Source organism: Canis lupus, chromosome 18 (assembly GCF_003254725.2).
Source record: "Canis lupus dingo isolate Sandy chromosome 18, ASM325472v2, whole genome shotgun sequence".
Taxonomy (NCBI): domain Eukaryota; kingdom Metazoa; phylum Chordata; class Mammalia; order Carnivora; family Canidae; genus Canis; species Canis lupus.
The window spans coordinates 22,485,593-22,509,934 of NC_064260.1; the positions used below are offsets into that span (position 1 = coordinate 22,485,593).

Genomic DNA, 24,342 nt, shown 5'->3' on the forward strand with positions numbered 1-24,342 from the left:
ATCTAAATAACAAGACAAATAAGCAAACAAACTACAATAACAAAAAATCCCAAACTCTTAGGCAACTGATGGCTGCCAAAGGGGAGGGGTCATAGAATGGATAAAATGGGCAAAGGGGATTAAGAGACATAAATTACCAATTACAAAATAAGTTACATACACAAAAAGTGCCACATAGGGAATATGGTCAATAATACTGTGATATACATATTATGGCAAGCATTTCATAATGTATGTAATCATTTTCAATGTTTTTATTCAAGTATGGAGGAGCTGCAGGAAGAAGGGAATCATGACACCAGTGGTGGCAACGTTAAATGCTATCACACCTCCAAAGAGTATTTGATACTTCAGGATCCTTGTCCCTTGATTTGGTAACAACAGTACTAGTAAAGTTTCCTTGGGAGATAATTAAAAATACAAAGTATTTCTGTCCAAAAATGTTCATCTTACTTATAATGAAAAAAATGAAACAACCTAAATCCCTAAAATGAGAAGAATGTGTATGAAAAAACTTGTATCCATATATCCAAAACTTAATAATCATTTTTAATAATATTTACAGAGTCTCTAATCATGTGAGGAAATGTTACATAATCATATGTTAAGAATGGGATACAGACCTACCATATGGAATAGAACTTTAACTATGTAAAAATGCATAGAAAAAAAGACTAATGGAGAAATAATTTTTTGTTTAAACTTGTCTAAACAAAAGTCTATTTTAAATCTATATTCGAATTTTCTGACTAAATGTCACTTAATAAAAAAGTACATATCAAAGTTCTCCTAAAAATTAAGAACCAAAAATTTTGTTTCAACCCACGAACTTGTCAACTTTCTCACGTAAGTTAAAAATAGCTATCAGGGGTCCCTCCCTGCCACGGGTGTCAGAAATACTCACACAGAATGCAAATCTGCATTACGTTGTGCTTCTGAAAATCGTTACTGGTAGAAGTATTTTCTACTTACTGATTTTCTACCATTCTTTCAGTTTTTAATCTCGTGTGTGTGTACTTACGTGCCAGTTAGTATTGGGCATACGATTTTAAAGCCTTCAGTAATGATTTTTTAAGCAAAAGCAAGACACAGTTTGGCAAACTAAGAGGTTCGCGCGTGCCCACAGGCCGTCCCCAAGGTGTCCTGGGGAAGAAGCCCCGGGGGCGGGGAGCAAAGATGGGAAGGGACCCGGGTTACACCGCTGGGTCTCACGGGCTCCGAAGGCCACTTGCTGCCTAGTGACAAGGACATGCTCGCTCTCCCCACCGCACTGGGGCCGAGCCGAATCGTCTTACTAAGGAAGCAAAAGTAGGACCCTAGACCTTCCTAAAACATCAGGAAACGCGGTTTTAAGTTTTATTCCCAAGTTTTGAAAGGTACAGGAAAACAGCAAAATCAACACCACTAGGAGGAACTCCGAGTCCTCCGCGCCTGTGACCCGAACACGAGTTCCTAGACTCACTGGGTAAACTGAGCATCAGTTGAGGCTGTTTCCAAAGTCTCTACCGTTGGCTCTTTCAGAAAGCCCGGCTGCACTATCTATCTATCTATCTATTTATTTATTTATTTTAAAGGTTTTATTTATTTATGATAGTCACACACACACACACAGAGAGAGAGAGAGAGGCAGAGACACAGGCAGAGGGAGAAACAGGCTCCATGAACCAGGAGCCCGACGTGGGATTCGATCCCGGGTCTCCAGGATCGCGCCCTGGGCCAAAGGCAGGCGCCAAACCGCTGCACCATCCAGGGATCCCCTGGCTGCACTTTAAAGACTGCTGCTAAGGGAGGATGTTCCCCGAGTTGGCAGGAGTCAACGCCCAGACACTCCTTCCTCGGTCTCAGGGCCATTCCTTACAGGCCTCGCAGGCCCTTTACGCAAACGCTTAGCTCAGGCCCACGGTGGCTACACCCGGGCCGCTCACCCCGGCCGCAGGCAGGCAGGCAGGCCTGGCACCGCTCAGGGGCTGGGGGAGGCTGTGGGGGGCTGCGGGAGGCTGCGGGGGGCTGGGGGGCTGGGGGAGGCTGCCGGGGGCTGGAGGGCTGGAGGAGGCTGCGGGGGGCTGCGGGAGGCTGCGGGAGGCTGGAGGAGGCTGCAGGGAGTCTGCGGGGAGGCTGCGGGGAGGCTGTGGGAGGCTTCGGGAGGCTTCGGGAGGCTGGAGGAGGCTGCGGGGATGTTGGGGGAGGCTGCGGGGAGGCTGCAGGGGGCAACCTCAGAGAAAGGTGTGCTGGCTCAATGGGCGGGGGAGGGAGGACTCCCTGGGCTCCTGAACCCGTGACAGGCGATAACCAGCTCTTCTCACCCCCAGAGGCACAGGAGGGCAGAGTGGTACCCACAGGAAAAGAAGTCCCGCCTCACAGTGGTTACCTATAGCAGACACAGGCGGGTAACGTAAAGTTTAATATGCTTTATTAGAAAAATAAACAGAATAGTTGAATCCTTTCTTAGAAATACTATTTCTTTGCATTGCAGGCAGAAGTCTGAGTATTTTCTGAATGTGCTCTCTACAATTAGAAGGAAGGAGTGGGAGATATTAGGTCCCAAGAAATAAATATCACAAGCAGAATGGAGAAAGCAGAGAAAGCAAGCAAGGATCAAGGAGAAGATGCTCTCCTAATCACTCCTAACGGAAGGAAATGAGGGGAGATTAGGAGTAAGGACTCTGGGAGAGCACCACCAGTTAAGCCTCTAAATCGCATTTAAAATTTTCTAGAAATACATGTGTATGTATGTACACACACACACACAAACACAATGTGCCTTTCTTTTCAACTAACTCCATCTGCCAATCCTCTGAAGTCCTTTGGAGTAACAGTAAGAGGAATGTTTGAACACTGATTAACTCAATGAACGTCACTCACTCCCTTGATACGAAGTCAGCCGATGTACTTACCTACAGACGGAAGATCACTAAGGCCTTATGTCCCAACTGACGGCTTCATATGGATTAGCTCAGGTAAGCTAGGAACACTAGCCAACTGGTTTTGTTACACCAGTTTTTTTTCTTTTTTTTTCACCTCTGAAACATCTTCCAAAATCACATCTTTTTTTTTTTTTTTTTTAAGATTTTATTTATTTATTCATGAGAGACATAGACAGAGAGAGGGGCAGAGACACAGGCAGAGGGAGAAGCAGGCTCCACGCCCGGAGCCTGACCCAGGACTCGATCCTGGGACTCCAGGATCGCGCCCTGGACCAAAGGCAGGCGCCAAACCGCTGAGCCACCCAGGGATCCCCCAAAATCAAATAAATTACCACACAGCAGAATATTCTGAATAGTAAGTCTAAATACCACCGATCATATTTAAAATAGGACTTCACCTAAACCACCTAAATTCTTGAGACCCCTTATATTTTCAAACTATTGAAATTTCGTACATACAGCCTAGGTAATTCAGTGCCTTATTCAAAACACCTCCTTTCCAAATTAACCATCCTCCTCCCCCAAATAAAATTTTACCAACACAAAGAAAACCAAAGATTGTCCTAAAGAGTTCAGTCTTTCTTCCCAAGGGCTCTCATTTCATACCTCCAAACACTGACTAGATTCCCATAATCACTATGGTCCAAATATATACATATACATATGTACACATACTCACAAAGCCCTCCCCCCGCATCACACCTTTTTTCAGTGTGCCCTAAATACATTTTAAATGTAGACATTATGTTTTGTTTTCAGTGTTGCACTATGTTGACACCATAGGCTCCTCATTAAAGGGTACAATTTTTTAAGTCTATGAAATAAATACAATTGTATTGGTAAAACCAAAATTTTCTGCTTCATGAATACAAAACCAAAAACAACTCTTCTAAATATATGGGAGAAATTTAAGGTTTGCTTTTTGTTTTGCTTTTGCATTGAATCCAAGCCACTGTAAGTAATAATTATAGTTGTTACCACTCATGAAATGCTGAGGGAAACCAAATTTTATCTGCCTTTAAAACGGATCTTAGTTAACTCTATTCATCACAGATAAAGAGGATAAAAATCTGCTTAAGTCTGTAAAAATAGCACTTTCACATGGTGATAATTATGTCAAAGCAACCTAATGCCTTTTAAAAGTAAAAAAATAAAAATTATATATGGTTTTGTCCTTAAAAAGATTAACTCAAAACCACACCCGGAATCGCTAAAGCTTCTTCTGTATAGTTACTAAAATCTGTTCAATTTTTCCATTCCAATGAATTACAAAATCAAAGAGAGTGCAATAAAGTAATCCTTAAGTATTTCTGATTTGTCTAAAAACAATGAACAATCAGTTAAAATTCAATCCCATGTTTATTAAGCATCTAAGACAGCAACAATCATTTAACCCCCCAGGTTTCCAAGATCCAAATATTCTAACGGCCCCTAACAGATTACTAATGTTTACAGATTCATTCTTTTATAACACTATTAGGTAGAAATTTGCCCATCTGCATTTTGGTCATTTACAGTGTGGAGAAAATGTCTCAGTGTCCTATTAAAAAAAAATTAAATTAAAAAACACAGTTCCTTGACATTAGTCACTGAAACCCATGTATCTGATTTGTTGTGTACTTTTTGGGGGGTTCTTTGCACATTCTTATTGAAGTACAGATAACAGCTCAAAGAGAATTATAAGAAGTCTAGACATAATAAGTTTGAACCAGTATTTTCTAGGAGGTAATGTTATTAACTTATACTAATTTTTGTAAAATAACAGAGCTCTTGTTGTTTATGGATCGGCAAGCAACCAGAACTTTCTCTAAGACAGTAGAGGCAGGAAGGTTGAAGATAATGGGAACCATAAATTACAACTCCTACTTGGCGTAAGTGAAAATCAGATAGTACTCCAAAGCTACAAGTCTTTAATTCACAAAGGACTGGGATAATTGTTATTTTAAATTGTCAGTTTATTTCATATTCTTAATTCTGGTGCATAACCCAGAAAAACAAAGTATATGAACTTCTAGTAAGAAATGAAGCCTGTAATAAGTAATTGAAACTTTTACTATGCCACCAATATTGATACGCCTTCTTTGCTAAACATGGGTTTGTTTGGGGGAGGTTTTTTGGCTCAGAAACTCAGCTACCAAAATATTTCCACATAAACATGATATATTTACATCCATAAGTAATATATAAATTGCTTACCTGAGTCAAGTGTGGCGTAGGGTTAAATCCACAGAGATTACACACTTGATTCTTGCATTCAGTGCAAGTATTGAAGTTAGGGGGATCCTTAGAACCTATGTTGAGTTCAGTTTTGCAGAGAGGACAAGTTGATTCTGGTTTGGAGGCTTCCTCCAATTTGGGGGCAAGGACAGCCTTTTGAGGCTCAGCTGCTGAAGATTTGCTATCCTGGACAGGCAGAGGCTTCTTTTCTGTTTCTGTTCTTTTTACAGTTGGAACTTGTTCAGCTTTGGGCTCTAATTTTTCAGCCACTGGAGCTTTTGTTTCTTTTTTCACAGGTATAACCTTTGCAGGCGCTGGGGGCACCTGGCCTGTGGATTTGGGTGGCCCCTGAGGAGGTGGCTGCGAAGGGGGAGGGCCTTGCTTTGCTGGGGCCCCAGGCCCACTCTGAGACTGGGCCCCAGGCTGGCCTGCTGTAGAGATTAAATTTGATGCCTGGCTGAAGATTGAAGCTCCAAACCCAAAGAGTTTTCCAGTCACGGTTTCTTGAGGCGTCGTGGGCTGTGATTTGGGGGCATCCGTAATACTTCCCAGATTCAGACTGAAGCGTCTCGACTGCTCCTGAGGCTTTGGGGGCTGTTGAGATGTGGGGGCAGTTTGGCCAGTGGTAGGTCGTGGGCCTGGGGGTGGAGGTGACCCTTTTGGCATTGGCTTGGCATCTGGCTTAGGACTCATTTTGGTTTGTGCTTTCTTGGGTTCTTCCCTCTTTTGAACAGGATCCACTTGTTTTTGACTTTTGCTCTCTGAACTAGGCCCAGGATGTGAAATAATTTTTGAATCTGATGCAGGTCGGGGTATGACTTTAGAATCGACTGGGGTGACTTTTTCTCCTGTTGGTGGAAAACTCTGCGACGGTTTGGCAGTGTCTGTTTTTAGAGGAGGGGCTGTTATCTCTTGATCCTCTGACTGCACTCTAGAGCTTGGAGTATCAGGCTTTGCTGCTATTAATGCTGAAGACACAACGTCTGTGGCTGGTTTTACCGTCTTGGGCTGCTTTGGTTTATCCTCAGCCGTGGAGACCTTGGCCTGCTCCGATGGGACCAAAGGCTCTTTGGGAGGGGCTGGCTTGGATGAGGACTCTGCCACAGGAGGGTGCTTGGCCACAAGTGGGGGAGAACCGTGAATGGTTGGTTGTTTCACTAGGGGTGGGGGCTTCTTAGACTCAGGTGCCTTTGAGATATCCGGTTTGGGTATAGGATCCTTCTTTGGAGAACTCTGCTGTGGCTGTGGGGATGGTTTGCTCACAGCTGATGCAGGAGTAACAGGGGCAGTCTTCGGTTTGGGCTGAGGTGATGATGGACCTGGAGCCAGATCTCCTCCTAGAGCTCTTTTCATCTGACAGTTTAAACAGAGCCACTCTTTTATCTAGAAATAATTATAAAATAATGGTCAGAGACAGTAACAATATAAAGACACAAAAACATTTTTAAAAACACATGGTATCATTTGAAACTATGTTACTCATCATCTATATATATATTTTTAAAGATTTTATTTATTTATTCATGAGAGACACACAGAGAGAGAGCAGAGACACAGGCAGAGGGAGAAGCAGGCTCCATGCAGGGAGCCCGATGTGGGACTCGATCCCAGGTCTCCAGGATCACGCCCTGGGCTGAAGACGGCGCTAAACCACTGAGCCACCTGGGCTGCTCTCATCATCTATATTTTAATAGATCAACTTATTTTCCTTAATTTGTATCAAAAATTTTATAATGTTAATGACACTTAAATATAATTACTGAATCTCAGAGACTTAATAAGCACTCTATATTTTAAGGAAAATAAAAAAGTAAAAATAAACATACTTGTATTTTTTTCTAGTGTTAATTTTGTTATTCTTTGCCTTTGATTTACTGAAAGTTTGTACCCCCATAAATAGGAAACATTGTATCATTAAAAAGATGAGCTATAACATATTAGATTCCATAAATTAGTTTCATTAGATATTTTCTCTATTGATGGTTCATAAATAGTTTTTAGGTATACAACCTGGTATAATGCCTGTTAAATTTTTAACACATTGCTAAATTTCTTAAATTAGCAGAGCATTACTTTCCCCTCCGAGGCAACATAATCAAATGTGGTAAAACAAAAATTGTTAACCACACTGGGTAAGAAAGAGAACATTCTCTGTTAAGAAAATTAAAAAAAAAAAAAAAAAGGGCACGTCTTCAAATTATCATAAATAATACCATGATTTAACAGAGGAAATATTCTTCCTTATAATTTTATGGATATACTAGAAAGAGCAATATAAGTAAACAGTACACTTATTCAGCTGGTGAGATATGTATAGATGTGAGATATATATCACATATATAAACATAGGTATACAATTAAATGCCTGCTGGTTTCTTACTGCATCAATTATAAAAAGGAGATACTGAATTTGATACTTGAGATCATAATTTAAAAGTATCTATGTTTAACATTTACCTTTTTAATTCCAAAATAATATACAATTATACAAAATTTTCAATATTTCCAAAGTAATTTAGAATGTCAAATTCTACATGATCCACTCTTCTCCCCTCAAAGTAACAATGATATCAGTTTAGCACAGAGGTTCTATGTACAGAAGTCTGTATAGCGAAAAACGAAATATGTGGAACAGAGGTATGAGAACAGTTTTCCATGGTACAAAAGTATGAAGTGTTAGGCTGGCAAAAAACATGCTCCTTACTTGCAAACAATTTCCTTCTGAAAAGAACTGAATTAACCTTTCCTAAACTCTTAAAAACTTCTGCCATTTAACAGTTTACATTGTTAAACCTTTTTGGTAAGAAAAAATAAAAACCTTACTGAATCTTTTTCTTAATCATTAAAATGGCTTTAAAATAAAAAAGCACACTGAATCATTTAAACGCATGCACCGGTATAAAACGGCTTGTTTTGCAATATCATGGAAAGCAAACTTTTGTTTGGAGAAAGTTAAAGAGATGGTCAATTCTAACAAGATGTAGTTCTGCTTAAAAATGTGAAACATTAAAAACAGAGCTACCATACGACCCGGCAATTGCACTGCTGGGGATTTACCCCAAAGATACAGATGCAGTGAAACACCGGGACACCTGCACCCTGATGTTCACAGCAGCAATGTCCACAACAGCCAAACTGTGGGAGGAGCCTGGGTGTCCATTGACAGATGAGCAGATAGAGAAGATGTGGTCTATGTATACACTGGGATATTCCTCAGCCCTCAGAAACAACGAATCCCCACCATTTGCTTCGACGTGGAAAGAACTGGAGGGCGTGATGCTGAGTGAAGTAGGTCAATCGGGGAAGGACAAGCATATGGTTTCACTCATACGGGAAATATAAGAACTAGTGAAAGGGATTATAGGGCAAAGGAGAGAAAATGAGTGGGAAATATCAGAGAGGGAGACAAACCATGAGAGACTCCTAACTCTGGGAAACAAACAAAGGGTAGTAGAAGGGGAGGTAGACAGGGGGATAGGGTGACTGAGTGATGGGCACTGAGGGTGTATTTGATGGGATGAGCCCTGGGTGTTACGCTATATGTTGGTAAATCAAACTTCAATAAAAACAAAAAAAGAAAAAAAATAAAATAAAATAAAAACAAATAAAAAGTACTTGGGTGTTTAATACATTTCTTTCCAGTATAAGGGCTGAGTATCTATGCACTTTTAATATTCTTATCTTTACTTTTCTGTATGCTTAAAGCATTTCACAAAATAAATTTTTGTACATATAAATATTTGAATCCCAAAACACAAGCAAATGCTACTTATGCAAGCACCATGACAAAAAGTAAGATGGAACCTTTCACTCCACTTTACCTGCTTCTTGAGGAACAGAAATTCCTCCATAAGTCTCCAACTACCTACTCAATCATCTCCCCTCCTGTCAATGTAACTTCTGCTGTTCTACTATTCATTTTTTCTCATTTGTCTTTTTCCACAGCCTTAAATGGTACCATAATAGCTCATAATCATGCAGCCAGACAAAAGAAAATATAATTAAAAACATAATTCTTTACCTAGGCTCTGTCACTGATTTTTTTTCCTATAAAACATTGTGAGATATGCATCTACATTAACCACATTAAATTATAAACTCCTAAGGTTAGTGACCTGCATACATTATAGTTAATTGCTTTTAATCTTTTTGACAAGTGATATAACCAAAACAGATGCAAAATTCATTCACCTATTTCTTTTTCATTTTTCTTTTTAAGTAAGCTCTACACCCAACATGGGGCTTGAACTCACAACTCAAGATCAAGTCTCATGCTCCGCTGACTGAGCAGCCAAGCACCCCCACCTGCTCATTTCTTTTTTTTTTTTTTAAGGTTTTATTTATTTTAGAGAAAGAGAGCGCGCATGTGGAAGGGAGAGGTAAAGGGAGAGGGAGAGAGAGAATCTTAAGCAGACTCCCCACTGAGCACAGAGCGGATGCAGAGCTCAATCTCATGACTCTGAGGTCATGACCTGAGCTGAAATCAAGAGTCTAACACTTAAGGGACTGAGCCACCCAGGGACCCGAGCCAACCTATTCATTTCTTTATTCAAGTATTTATAGAACAACTTCTACTTGGCACATAGCACTGAATAAAAGAGATAAATCTCCATCCTCCTGGAGACTACATCATAGTAGAGAAGTCAGACAAGAAACAGGTTAACATACAGCTTCAAGGTTATTACAGATACATAGTAAGAATCTGATACTACTGTGGTGACTACTTTTTTCCTTTCTTCCTGCTAGGAAACTTCCTTCCATGCTCCCTCCTGAATACTTCCTTGGATTCATTTGGTTTTCTCAGTAAAATTGTAAGTCTCTCTGCAATGTGAACTTTGGAGCTTCATGCGTAGCTAGCTGTTAGGCTTTCACTGCACTCTCAACACTGTAAAATTAGAACGCTACCACAGCATATCAAATGCATGATTTACACTAACACTGGGAAACACATTCTGTACTGCCTTTGTTCCAAAATCCAATGTCTCCTTGTGGTTTATAAATATATATGACTCTTGTTTCCACATAAAGACACAAGGGAGAGTTAGGAAGAGAGGTGGATATCACAAGTCACTGCCTCCTCATAGAGGAGAATCCTGCTTTTCTCTTCATTCTTTTTTGAACAAACTCCACTGCTCCATCTTTTTTGTCCTTTTAATGACCACATTTTCTTCATTTTGATAAACAACACATAAAAGACATTTTGATCCCTCAATGTTCCTCCTCCCTGCTAGAACACAGGTTAAAATCACTGTAGCGATCACAATATGAAAAGCTTTTTATCCTCTTAGGAATTTTTAGAAAGAGCCTCCTTTATATTTAATTCTACTGGCCAAATCCACTGAAACTAGAAATGATTTTTTCTCAGCGCTTAACAATCTAGCACTGAAAACAGAAGCATTTCCAATTCCCTGATTCAAGTGGGAAAATAAAAACAAAAGCAAACTTCCCATACACTGAGAAAATGAGAATCCACAAGCCGCCCCCAACATCAGGAACCACCTTGTACTTTACCGTGGACCGTGCCTTCCACAATTCTGCGCAGGCATCTAACGGGTAGGCAGTAACAGTGCCTTCTCCTTCTCAGTCATCGGAGTCAGAAATGCTGTGTTATTTTCACTGCATTCTCAGTGACTCCACAAGGGTGTCTGTTTGCTTGTGAAAGGTAGTTTCCCATTCATCTTTTCACATTTCCAAAGCCAAAGTCCCTCACTTGTCCAGATACTTTACACCCTCACAAAAGGGTAACTGTGTCAAACAACCAACCACAGAAGGGGTGGACTCCAACTACTTCCTCTCATACCTTTAACTATGCCTCTTCCAGAATTGTGAAATGAAGTTAATATTTTGCAAGAACTTCAAAATATATAATTTTGAAATATACAATGCAACCACTTCCATCATTCTTCTATTTCCTGGTCTATATCCCCCAAAAGATGGTGAGGACTTACTGGTAGTAGTCTTTTCACTGACACCCTGGGGTCTAACTAATCCTTTAAGTGTGACATGCCCACAGTTTTTGAGCTGGTTTAGATTAAATAAATTAACTCAAAATGTTTGTGCTCTTCAAGCTACAGCCTTCCTGTGTTTACTCTACTAATTGCCATTGTTTACACAGTTTGTAGGACATATTTCTCCCTTCATTTTCTGGTTGCATGCCATTCTCCCTAGAACTCTATACCTCTGGCGATGGACAACCTCTCCTCATTATGAGTCAAATTGAGTCTCTCATAATCACCATACCTGCTAAACAGACATATTTTCCCTGCCTAGAGGCAATTACTGCCTCATTTCACTTCCAAAATTAAACACTTATTTCTGAGGAGAAATGAACCTGAATTTATTACCATCACTGCCTCAGACACTTGCTGCCAGTTCCATTTGGTATCCATGTCTATTATACACTTGGTTCTCCTATTTCTACATGATTGGGTCTTCATTCTACCCTTACCATGAACAAGGATCTTAGATTTTAGTCCTTATCATTTCTTCATCATGCCACAGGAGTCAAACGATATCCAAGGACAAGGCTGATTCACAGAAGCCTTCCACCAATATTTCATAAACAACCTCCCATAACTAGCACTTAATTGGGGCATCTGTTATAAGTGCACTTATTAGAGTGCCTGGGTCATAACTAGCACTTTTTACAGCACCTGGGTAGCTCAATCAGTTAAGCATTTGCCTTTGGCTCAGGTCATGATCCCAGGGTCTTAGGATCTAGCCCCACATTAGGCTCCCTGTGCAGCTGTGTCCCCCTCCCCGCCTCCACTCATATACTCTTTCCCTCATGCACACACATGCTCTTTCTCTCAAATAAATTAAAAAAAAAAAAATTTAAATAACTAGCACTTATTCCCTAACATTACACTATAATCATCCGCATCCACCTGATAAATGATGGGCAAAATGCAAGAAACAACACCAGGTAAGCCCACAACCATATCAACGTGTCCAGGAAGAAGTCTTATCTTCTATATATAAACATTGAAATGAAAGAATCCAACTTTATTAGAAAAATGTCATGCTTCACCTATTCCTAAATTCTTGAGTTGATATAAGAAAAGGAAAAATAGTTATCTTTTGTTTTCCCCACTCATAGTCTTACCTACAAAAAGTGCATAAATGGAATTCAAGTTTTGGAGACACAATTGTTTTAATGAGCTACTCTAATTAAATAAGTTCTTTGGAAAGGAGCAAAAGAAATACATAAAGTTGTTCATTCACTGTTCTAATTTAATATGCTACATAAAAGGGGTAAGAGACTGGTCAGCCAGGACTTTTGCTCCTTCTGAGGTCACTGTGTATTCTAATGCAGACCTGTAATATAATTACTATCGCACACTTCCCTGCTTATCCGATCCTCTGGGTTCCACTTTGTTGAACCTTTCTTATTTATCAGAGCTATGATATATAGTTAGACAAATTCATTAGCTAAGGATTTTGAGGGATAATCATAAATATGTTATTTAGATGTTTCAAGAGGTACCACTTAAGGTTGTGAACTTCACATAGTTTAATTAATGTTGCCACTTTCAAAAACAGTTGTTCAAACTTTTGATTGGTTACTACTAATCAGTGTCTTCAGTAATAATTTAAGATAACTCAATACATCTAAGCATTGAGGTGAGTTGGCAAATGTTAGGGTTCTAGAATTAAAGTATATTCTTGCTCAGAACTGTTATTAATCTATTTAGCTTCAGAACAGAATGGAAATTTCTCCCAAAAGAGTCCAGAAGGCCTAATGACTAACATCCACTATTCAATGTACTCCAAACTGAAAATTTTAAATATAAAATTTACATAAGATTTATAATGGAGAGATGCTTGGGTGGCTCAGGGGTTGAGCGTCTGCCTTCAGCTCAGGTCGTGATCCCCAGGTCCTGGGATCGAGGCCCACATCAGGCTCCCCATAGGGAGCCTGCTTCTCCCTCTGCCTATGTCTCTGCCTCTCTCCTGTGTCTCTCATGAATAAATATTTTTTGAAAAGATTTATAATGGAATCTCTGCTCAACATAGCATAGTGTTTGGAATAATGGAACATTAAAAGAATAACACAATATTAGGAATTTATATTTGCTGATGTTCATACCATTCACATTAGCTGTTAAATAGATTTTCTTCAGTCATGCTTTCATCCTGTCCCAATACAATAAAACTTGGTGGGTTCTTTTTAAAAAAAAAAAAAAAAGATTTATTTATTTATTCATGAGAGACACAGAGAAAGAGAGGCAGAGATGCAGGCAGAGGGAGCCCAATGCAGGACTTGATCCCGGACCCTGGGATCACAACCTGAGCCGAAGGCAGACACTCAACCACTGAGCCACCCAGGTGTCCCAGAACCTGGTGGGTTCTTAACTTCTGAAAGCATAACAACTAAACTTTTCTGAAGACTATGACATCAACCTGTACCATTTACTCCATCATGGCAGTATCCTCATTATCCCTCACGTTGGTCATGACACACAGCCCAATGTGCATTCCTCCTCTATTTACCTGAATGCTACCCATCTTTAGGATGCACATTGAATTTTCTCCTTTACCACTTAATATTCCAAGGTCTGCCCTTTCTCAACTCTTCCTACCATAGTCTGAACCACAGTACTTAGACTCAGATAGTGCTTCGTATTTTTTTCCAATGATTTCTTCTTCCCTCCTCTCCTCACATGGACTCAAAAGAAGTGACCACTTCTCATGAATTATTCTCAGCTTTTCCCCTATTTTTCATCAAATTATCTTCAAATATTTACTGAATATGCTATTCATGTTTTACATTATTTTGAATGCCATAGAAAATATAATCATATAACATGCATTATATAATAACATAATGTATCCTATTATAAAGAGGACACCAAGCTATCACTTGTAAACAGATTATGTGTTCTGCTCTTCAAGGATTGCCCAAGCCACATGACCTCCTCCACAGAGGCAGTTACTCAGTTTGGCTACAGATGGCTCACTGTGGTTGACATCTTTAGCTATGCATATTAATGCACAATTTATTTTGGCTAAAAACAGGACATTAGCATTCCTCAGAACTGTGATGACATGCTTAGCAACTTGGTACAACAATTTTATTTAAAACAATCCACCCAGAAGTTGGATGGATATGTCCTCTCTTAAAGTGTGTGGATTATAATTTCTGCAGCATAATTCACCAACCATTAACAAACCTCATAAAATGTACACTAAACACAAACTTTTTCCTTCTTAAAGCATAATAATATTCACCAAGTACTAGCAATAACATGTGTAAATCCTCAAAAAATAGGATCAAATGATAAAACCATAGTTTGATATTTGTCAAGGCAGTCCAAAACCAGAAAACTGCTTTCATCAAAGCAAAACTTTAAAAAATAATTACTGCAAAAACACAGACATGAAAATATATTTGTACTCTAGTACAGCCATACAAAGAGAGAAGGATCCCAAATCAATAAACTGAATTTACATATGCTATGCATTAACACTTCTGAACTGCCTCTCATATGGCAAATTTCAACTTTTATACCTTGAATGATTAACACACACCTTGAGCTGTCACATACTCTTGTAGCCTGTGATCTAATAGTTCCAATTAGGCTGTGTTTGCAAATAGCTTACTGAATTGCCCTCTTATTTCATTTAAAAATTAAAGAAATAAATCCATTAGTAAAAACCAAAGGTCACCTAAACTTTATGAACTCATTACATACGCTGGAAGCTATGAATTTTTATTTCAATCAGATGCTCACTGGAATTAAGATAATCACCTATATATTGAGTTGGAAAGGAAAAAAATACTTTTTAAAAATAAATATGAAATGCTTTAAGTATATTAAATCTTGTGTACAAACAACAAAATTTCATAAGGATTTTAGCCTCTTGTAGCTTTCTATGAATGGAAGCCACTTATAATTTACTCATATTTTACAGTTATACATATGCACATTTTCAAGAATGTAAGGCAAATTGGATTTTAAAATTATACTTAATCACCTTTACATTACTTTCCATTTTTTTCATAGATCCTATCCACATTTTTCATTACCATTTATTTCCTTCCAATCATTTTTTAATCCTTCCTCTGTCAAGTTTAAAAACATATAAATCTACACATTAAAATTTTTCCCAACTTTTACAATCACAGAATTCCCAATGACACGTTCACATAATAAAGCCTGCCACTCACTTCTTTTGTTTTATGTAAGTATAAATCTGCTCCTAACAGGTGCTCCATGAATTTTACTGAAAACTCTGACTTTACTGAACAAATGACAGATATGCCATATTTCTATCACAATGTTTTATAATCAATTTTTTAAATCTTTATTTTTAATTAGAGAAAAAAAAAGACAACGTGGTTTATTGTTTTATATTCAAAGGAGACCAGATCTCATCTACATAAATTTTATTATATTCTGTTTTACAAACAAGATCTCATCTTCATTTGCTAAATTATTCTCTCTCCTTTTGGACTCTGAGTTCTATTCCTGACAGTAAACAAAGTTATCAACTTCATCATCTATATTTTCAAAATCTAACAGAGTGGCTAGCTCAGAGTAGAAGTTCAGAGTTTTCCTAAGGAACAAAAAAGAACCCAGCAATATAACACTCTTGTTTGAGCAATATTGAGTAGGAAAGGTATAAAGCCAGTGTTCTTGGACCTTCGTTTAATTTACACTAAATTTCAAAACTAAACTCTTGCCAAGAAAGTTAATTTTTTTAACTTTAAGAATATGTGAAATTTACAAACACACACACACACACACACACACACTTTCTTTAACCTAAAAATTTAAGAAATGGCCTATTTAAAGACAACATGATCTCCCATTTAAAAAAAAAAAAAGATGCTAAATTTGGAGTCAGCAGATCTAGCATCCTATATGAGATTCATTGCTCAGTAATTTTGTGACCTGGAGTCACCTAAAGTCCCTAATTTCAGTTTTCTCACTGACAAATGGAATTAGCAATGATGGCACTATCCCTACTTGCCTATCATAATTTTTATAAAGATGAAAAATAATGTTTATATACTACTTTCAATTTCAAAGCACTTGCACTGCCAAATAGGATTTTTACTTTATGAATAGTTTTATATCATAAATAAGAAAACTGAATATTTAGAAAAATAGAGTGATCTCAAAAGAAATTGTGAAAGGGATTATAAAGGAAAGGCGGGGAACTGAGTGGGAAAAATTAGAGAGGGAGACAAACCATGAGAGATTCCTAACTCTGGGAAACAAAAAAAGGGTAGTGGAAGGGGAGGTGGGCATGGGGTTGGGGTAACTGGGTGACAGGCACTAAGGGGGGGCACTTGATAGGATGAGCACTGGGTGGTATACTATATTTGGCAAATCAAACTTCAATAAAAACAAATGAAAAAAATAATATTTTTTAAAAAAAAGAAAGAAAAATAGAGCAATCAGACCAAATCACAAGTAAGTAGCTGAGCTAGGCTTCATATTCACATTTCCTAATCTAAAATCCCACTTTATTTCCACTTTTCCAAAGGGCCATCTGATGATTAACTTATAAAGAAACATCGGAGATTTCAAATTGCTTTACAACATGAATTTTTATTTCCTTACTCTCTTTACTCATCTTTTTTTTTTCTTTACTCGTCTTTAAAATGTGGATACCACCTCATAAAAGAGCATGAAATGACAAAATGAATATAGAGGGCCTACTGCAGTCTGAAATGCATAGTGTTCAAACTAAGATCTCTCCTTTCTGTGACCAAAGATCAATCTCTTTTACTGAAGAAAAAAGGCAAGAAACACTTGTAGAAAAGTAGTTGCTTCCTTATCAGAGGTAACTAGAACTACTTCAAAGTAAATTCATAGGAATATCAGCAAGAGTATACACCCTAGATCTGATGCCTTATTGATGAACTTGATATTGGCATTTTTAAGGAAAAAAATTATACTTCTAATAGATTATTTACATTTTTGTCTTTAATGTATTATCTTTGACATATCTGTAAGTAAAAGCTTACTTTTATCTACGCTAATTAAGATATGGAATAGGAGTGAATGTTAGATGTTTTCTCAAGAGATGTGAACAATAAGCACGTTCACTCATCACTGTATTGAGTTTACTGATCCAGTAAATGATTTTGTTTAGGTGCAGGTATCTGCTTTCACAGCAGAACATCTGTCCTTACCCAGCTACATACATCATCATACTGGTTGCAATAATATGAACAGCCTTAGTAGATATTTTAAAAGTTGGATATGCAGAAAGTCACCTGAAACATTTAGTCATTTAAAAGCTGAAAGTGAAAAAAAAAAAAAGCAGCTTTGGTTCTAATGACTAAACTAATACATAGAGAACATAGAGAACATATATTTTATATGTTCAGAAACATATAAAATAACGAAGTAACGAAGGTCCAAGAACACTGGCTTTATACCTTTCCTACTCAATATTGCTCAATATGTTATACAGGGAACATCCAAGTCATGAGAAAAATGTTGCAAACTGGATGTTGTCGAAAATGAAAGCTAAATAAATATGGTGTTTCTAAACATATTTAAGTAAGATTTTTTTAAATGAGTATTTCTATTCCTTCAAATTCATCAGAAAACTATTTTAAGTGAAAATAAATTAATTTTGTTATAGTCAGGGTATTCTTATTTAAATATTATTAATGATACCATATGGATTATCAGAGAATAATCTGAAAAAAAAGTCCTTTATCTTTGGACTATAAGAACATTATATTTAGAATCAAGAGACTATTTCTCTGCACTGGATTCATATAAAAACTGTCAGTTAAAGCACACATGATAGTGACAAAGGACGTATTAAAACTAACCAAATTAGGGATGCCTGGGTGGCTAAGCAGTTGAGCGTCTGCCTTCAGCTCAGGGCGTGATCCTGGAGTCCCGGGATCGAGTCCCATATTGGGCTCCCTGCATGGAGCCTGCTTCTCCCTCTGTCTGTGTCTCTGCCTCTCTCTCTCTCTCTCTCTCTCTCTAGAATAAATAAAATCTTTTAAAAGAAAAACTAATCAAATTTGTCATCATAGGCATAAAGGCATTTCAAATCATCATTGTTTTTTAAAACCAAAAATTCTCGTCATGTCAAAAAGTAGAATGCCAAGGCTAAAGGTATAAAAATCAAGAATCTAAATCCTTTATTCATTCTATCACAAAACTGTTCAACCAAAAGAAAAAAAAAATGTTCAACCAATCACTTGATGGAGAATTTTTTAATTACTTAAATGTTAATTATAACATAAATTTACAAGCTTAAAAAAAATGGTGCAAAACGGTACATTAAAGGTAAAATCTTCTCTACCAAGCCTTACTTTCCTCAATCAACCAGTGTGAAGTTTTGCTTTGAATTTTCCTAGAGGTTGCCAGTATAGTATCAAGTTTCAATTTATAAATTTAAAATATTACGTTTTTTCAGCCTACTATAAAAGCTTCAATGTTTCAAGACCACCTTACATTACCACTACTTTAGGACTGTCTTAGGCCATAGCCAAGAAATATTTAATGCATATCTTAGCATGCAATAAAATATATATACACATATACCTATAGAGAGGTAATACCTTGTATGCATTCTTTCACGTGTTAGAACATTCTTAAGCTGCCCTCATACTCTCTCCTGATATCTTGTCTAGGTACAAAATTCATCTTATCATCATATCTGGAAATTTAAAGAAATCACTCCCTAACTACCGTCTTCTGTGTTGATAATGAGTATGGTAGCTGTTTGATTTCTCATCTTTTCGTAGATGGTAGTATTTTTCTCTGTTGAAGTCTTTTAGGTTTTCTTCTCATCTTTGGAAATCTGGTATTTCCTCAGGATGTACCTATCAGTTATTTGATTCATCTTGCATGGTCAGTGGTAGACTTGTACAATCTGAAGACTTCAATCTTTCTTTACTTCAGAGAAATGTTTTTCTAGAGCTTATCTCTATCATCTTGATTCTTTCTTTCTGGAGCTCCTACTAGAGCTCTTAGGTATACTCTTCATGATTTTTAATATTTCTTTTAGATCCCCAGAGCTCCCAGAGTTATAAATAACTACCTCCCTGAAATGTCTACAACTCCATGGGCAGGTATCCAGAAAGTGCCCCCATATAGGAGATAAAATTCCCTTGTGCTCACTTTGGCAGCACATATACTAAAATAGGAGATAAAATGCCCCTTTCTCAGCCTCCACATCACCAAAGAAAGTAGAAAAGAGGAAAATCTCAGAATTTTACACATTTCTGGGTGCATTCTCATCCTTTTCTTCCTTAATCACTCCCAAACGCAAGCTTTATTTAGGACTATATACACAAATTAGATCTGTAGTCACCAGTAAACATTCCAGATTCTCAAGTTATCCATAATTCCCAGACCCTAATCCCTCAATGGAAGGAAAACCTACCAAATGATCCCCTCCCCTCATGATCCATGCTCTGACCTTCTGCTACATCATTTCTCTCCATAACATTTATTACCAGCTATCACACTATATGTTTTATTTGTCCCTCTTAACAGACCACACATTCCACAAGGGGAGAATTTCTGTCTACTTTGTTCACTCTTATATGCCCAGAGTCTAGAATGGTGTCTGAAATACAGTAAGTAGTTGAGTAATTTTTTTATTTGTCTTAATTTAGTTCTTAGTATGGAAAAATCCTGGGTCTTTTCCTGACCATCAAGCGGACCCACTGAAATTTGAATATGGTAATTATTTATGAAATATCCTTTTCAATATTTCTCAAGAATAAGAAAAATTTTTGTAAGTTCTTTATATTCCCTGAATGAGTTCTTTCCTATTAGGTCAGGTGTTTCTGTTGTTGTTTTATTTTTCAGTAGGTCACCTGCATCCTTCATGTGGGATTATTGCTTAAAATGTCAAGTGTGTCTCTCAAACCAGTCATTTATGGTGAATGTCTCCATAGCTTACTAGATAACCAACAAAGGTTCTTCTGTGTTTGTAGACATTCTGCTTCTCCATTAGTCCTCTCCTTTGAATGAGAGATGGGACGGCAGAGGGTCAGTGTCCAAGTTCAGGACAGCTTTCCAGGACAGTAAGAGATCAGTGAAGTTGACACACAGTTGAACAATGTTTTGTTTTCTCCTTTCAATCACTCTCTTGTGTGAGAAGGGCATTACTTCTAATCCTCTTTCAAAGGCCCTAGTTTTCTCATGAGGGGCCAATAGGCAGCTCATCCTGTCACCTGGAGAATGCTTTAGCTTTCGCTAGAGGGAAAGAAAAATCAAGCCTCTCCCCACCCACCATCTTCCCACTGGAGATTAGAAAATAGTCAATTAGTTGTACTGATTCCTACTCCAGTTCTTTAATCTGTAGTTTGATCACTACCCACAACCCATGACTGATTTCTGGATTTGTTCATTCCTAGCTTAGAGCTCACAGAGATCCCCTGAGGAAGCCATTTGTACAGCGGTTTCCTTGGGTCTTTTTCTGTCATCTTTTTCCCATTTTACTATCTTCTAGGAATGCAACATGCCAACTTATACTATTGGTGGTCTTTTACCATTTTCTGGAACCACTATATTTTCAATCTTTTAAGAAGTGGGACTTTTAGAAAGAAGAGGTGAACTTACTGTGCCCAGTCTTCCTTTTTAAGAGGAACTATGTTGCAGTCTTTGCTTAGAATTAGAGGTGCAAGACCTTTGCGCTGCATCAGGAAGCAAGAGAATATTCTTTCTTCTAAACATTCCTCCAGCTACTCCACCATCAGGAAGGTCTTACTGGTTTTCTTTCTCTATAGGTTCTAGCACCTGACACTGGGCACAGCTCTACTTTCTTTCTCACCAGTTTTTCTTAACAGATTTTCCCCCTTGGTTTCTCTCACCAGAAATGGAAGATGTAGCAGGCCTATCCACCTAAGTGGTGCCCAGTTAAGTCATTTTGCCTACCTGAGGAATTTCATTTTTTTATTTTGTTTTTTTTTTAATAAGTGGAGGGTGTTTATATGCAAGTTTAGGTGGGTTTGTTTTTTGGGGTTTTTTAGCCCCTAAAATATGGCCATGTTTTTGTTAAATATCTGGTATAGCCAAGAAACTAATTAACATATGGGCCATCATGACCAAAAATAATATGACCAAAAAATAAATAAATAAACCCCCACAAAGCACCTTAAATCCACTTTCATTATTAATATTTGGTTCAGTATCAGCATTCTGAAGAATGATGAAGTCACTTCATATATTACAAAATTTGAGAATTCTCAGACATTAGGGACAAGTCTTTAAATCTCTCCCTGTATTTGTCCCAGGCTATACATCAAAAGAGAGAAAGTAAATGAACAACAAAAACAACAAAAAATGCTGTTGTTGCTATTTAGAAAGCAACTGTTCAGTGTCTGTGTCAGAAAGCAAGCCCAAAGAGAGAAGCTGCATTGTTGAGATTTATTCTGTTAATGGACTGGCAAAAAGAGATAGCTATAAACTCCTCTTGGCACCAAAAGTCTAGGCTTGGAGCCAGTAGATTCTTAAGGTTTATTTGGAGCAGTGCACATCTTGTCAGCCAGCAGAGTGGACGATTTAAATACCATCCTCTTCACACAGATATCTGAGTTGTCCAAGGGTGTGAGGGTTTGTGTGTGTGTGTGTGTGTGTGTGTGTGTGGCAGGGGTAGGAGAAAGCTAACAAATTTAGTTAAGGAAGTAAAAATCCCCTTCCCTAAAGCTTGTGTCTGAATGATGATACCTCTCCAATCCTTCATCCCCAGACTGGTATCATTTAAGAGCCAGAATATTCTTAAGCAAATATAGTCATGATTCTGATATGTTGGTAACAAAAAGTATCAGAGAAATTCTAATCTTGTCAAGAACTGATACAAGAGGGGATCCCTGGGTGGCTCTGCGGTTTAGCGCCAGCCTTCGGCCCAGGGCGTGATCCTGGAGACCGGGATCGAGTCCCGCATCAGGCTCTCTGCATGGAGCCTGCTTCTCCCTCTGCCTGTGTCTCTGCCTCTCTCTCTCTCTGTGTTGCTCATGAATAAACAAATAAAATTGTAAAAAAAAAAAAAAAGGAACTGATACAAGAGAATATTCTATATAACCCATAAACTACAAAAGTAATAGTATTGAGTTACTCACACATAAATATCAAACTTACAAGTAATAAATCCATGTAAATTAAAGCACTCAAGAACATCCTGCATCTGTCCCTGTCCTGCAGAGAAACTGCTTACTCAATCCGAATATTTGAAGACAATCTGACCCAGAGTGTTATATCCTCTTCAGAAGATGCAAAGAAGTTTACTTCCTTATGGACATACAGTGGCAATTATTCCCAAAATTTCATCCATCTTCTCCCTTCAACCAGAAGCTTTCAGCCTCAATCCACAGGTCTCACTTCCCAATCTGACCCCCTGTTAATTCAGGAATGAGGAACTGGCCATTTGGTGGACAGGATTAGGGAAGGTGCCTTCCTAGAGCTTAGAATTACAACTCAGATGACATTTTTACTTGTGGGAGAAAAAAATAAAAGTAATGTTACTATTAATATTATAAATAAAAAAAAATACTAAATCAAATGGCTCCTGATTGCTCCCTTAGAACCCAACAGCTTACGATAGTGTACCTATGTAAAAAAACAAGCTGAGGTCAAGCTTTAGAAGTTAAATCTTATCCAGGTTGCATTATATTGCAACTTAAAAAGCACCTAATATACTTAATAATACCTTCTCATGCAAATGTTCAGAGAATCCTCCTAATAATACAATGCTTTTGGCAGAGAATACATTATTATATTCAAACTTCAAATGGTGTCCGTGCCACAGAAAGTTTAAATGACTTGCCCAAGCTCATCTCATCAGTAATGGAAATGCTTTCCTTTAATGAACTAGTGAGGTAGACCTGCCCCCACACTCCCAACTCCTTCTGTAAGTGTCCAAATTCCTATTATGCTTCATCATTTCCAGCCCAAATCCTTTTCTTTTCATGAAGATAGTCATGATGCCCATGCACCTCCCATCAGTGATAGTGATGTGTTCTTTCTTTGACCTCATAGCATTTTATCTCTGTTCCTACCAAAAGTAAACAGATTTGTAATCAGGAGTTTTAGGGTGAATTCTTGATTATTTACTATCAGGATGATCCTAAGAAGTAAAGTAACCATGGTAACCACCTGAACACTAGTTTTCTAATTATTATAGTAGAGAAAACAGAATATATGCCCATGAAATTATTTGGAAATTTAATTTTGATAAAACAAGTAGGAAGGAACTATGTCAACTGTAAAGCCTTGTAAAAGTTACGTTTTCATATATATACTTTTTTTCTTTCTCATATACAATTTTTGTTTCCCCTATTTTATTTCCTGGAAGAAAGGCTCCACATCCAATGAATTCTTGGTTCTCTCAGAGCATTCAATGTGGGCTTCACAACAGGCATTTGATATAAACTTGCAAAATGAATGAGGAACTGAAGGTACAACTACATTAAATAAGTTTCATAAAGCAGAATGTTCACCGCAACCTGCTAAATGAGGGAGGCCAAAATCTGACTTCGACTCCTCTCCAATCTCATTATCTATCTTTCTTTCCTCCACCACTTCAGTCAACCTAGATTTACCACAGATTCCTTTAATACACCTTACATTTTCCTGGCTCTAGGTCTTAGACCAAATCATCACCCCTTTCCATGTCCTTCACCTGTTCAAACACTGTCCATCCTTAGCTCAAAATAACTCACATGCCTTTTTCTCCATGAAGCTTTTCTTAATCTCACCCACTGGAAAGGACACTTCTTATTCTGAAGTCCAGAGTGTTAGTCCATCTCTCTCATAACTCTTATCATTTGACCACATATCGTGGTGCCTTGTGCATGTATTATCTCACTTCATACGCTTTGATGTTAAGATTAGCATTATGTTTTAATTATCTTTACATTCTTCCAAACATGTATTAAAATATTTTCCATATAACAGGTATTCTAATAATATATGTGGCTTCAAAGTCTGACTGCATGCTTCTGCTTTATAGATTGCCAAAAAAATGGCATTTCATGAAATGACCTATTGTTGGAAGTCATTATGACCATACATTCCTGTCAATGTCATATAGTACAAGCAGAAACATATCTTCACCAAAATTTTAAACGCTACAACTACATACACAAATTACTTATAATCCAATGTTTGCTACGATTTGAATGCAGCATGTTCTTATTAATTACAATGTTATATTAAAGATGACTTATCTGAAAAGTTAAGGTACTTAATAGGACTTTTGGATA

The 24,342-nt window shown here is 37.7% G+C and overlaps 1 protein-coding gene across 5 annotated transcripts in view; it reads right to left on the reverse strand.

The window, feature by feature from the left end:
- PCLO (piccolo presynaptic cytomatrix protein) overlaps positions 1 to 24,342 on the reverse strand; it is a 390,134-nt gene that overhangs the window by 356,741 nt on the left and 9,051 nt on the right. For all 5 annotated transcript variants that reach the window (XM_049096822.1, XM_049096821.1, XM_049096819.1 and 2 more), the window contains exon 3: positions 5,121 to 6,524. In XM_049096822.1, the coding sequence (XP_048952779.1) occupies positions 5,121 to 6,524 (1,404 nt within the window). The remainder of the gene's footprint in view (positions 1 to 5,120; positions 6,525 to 24,342) is intronic.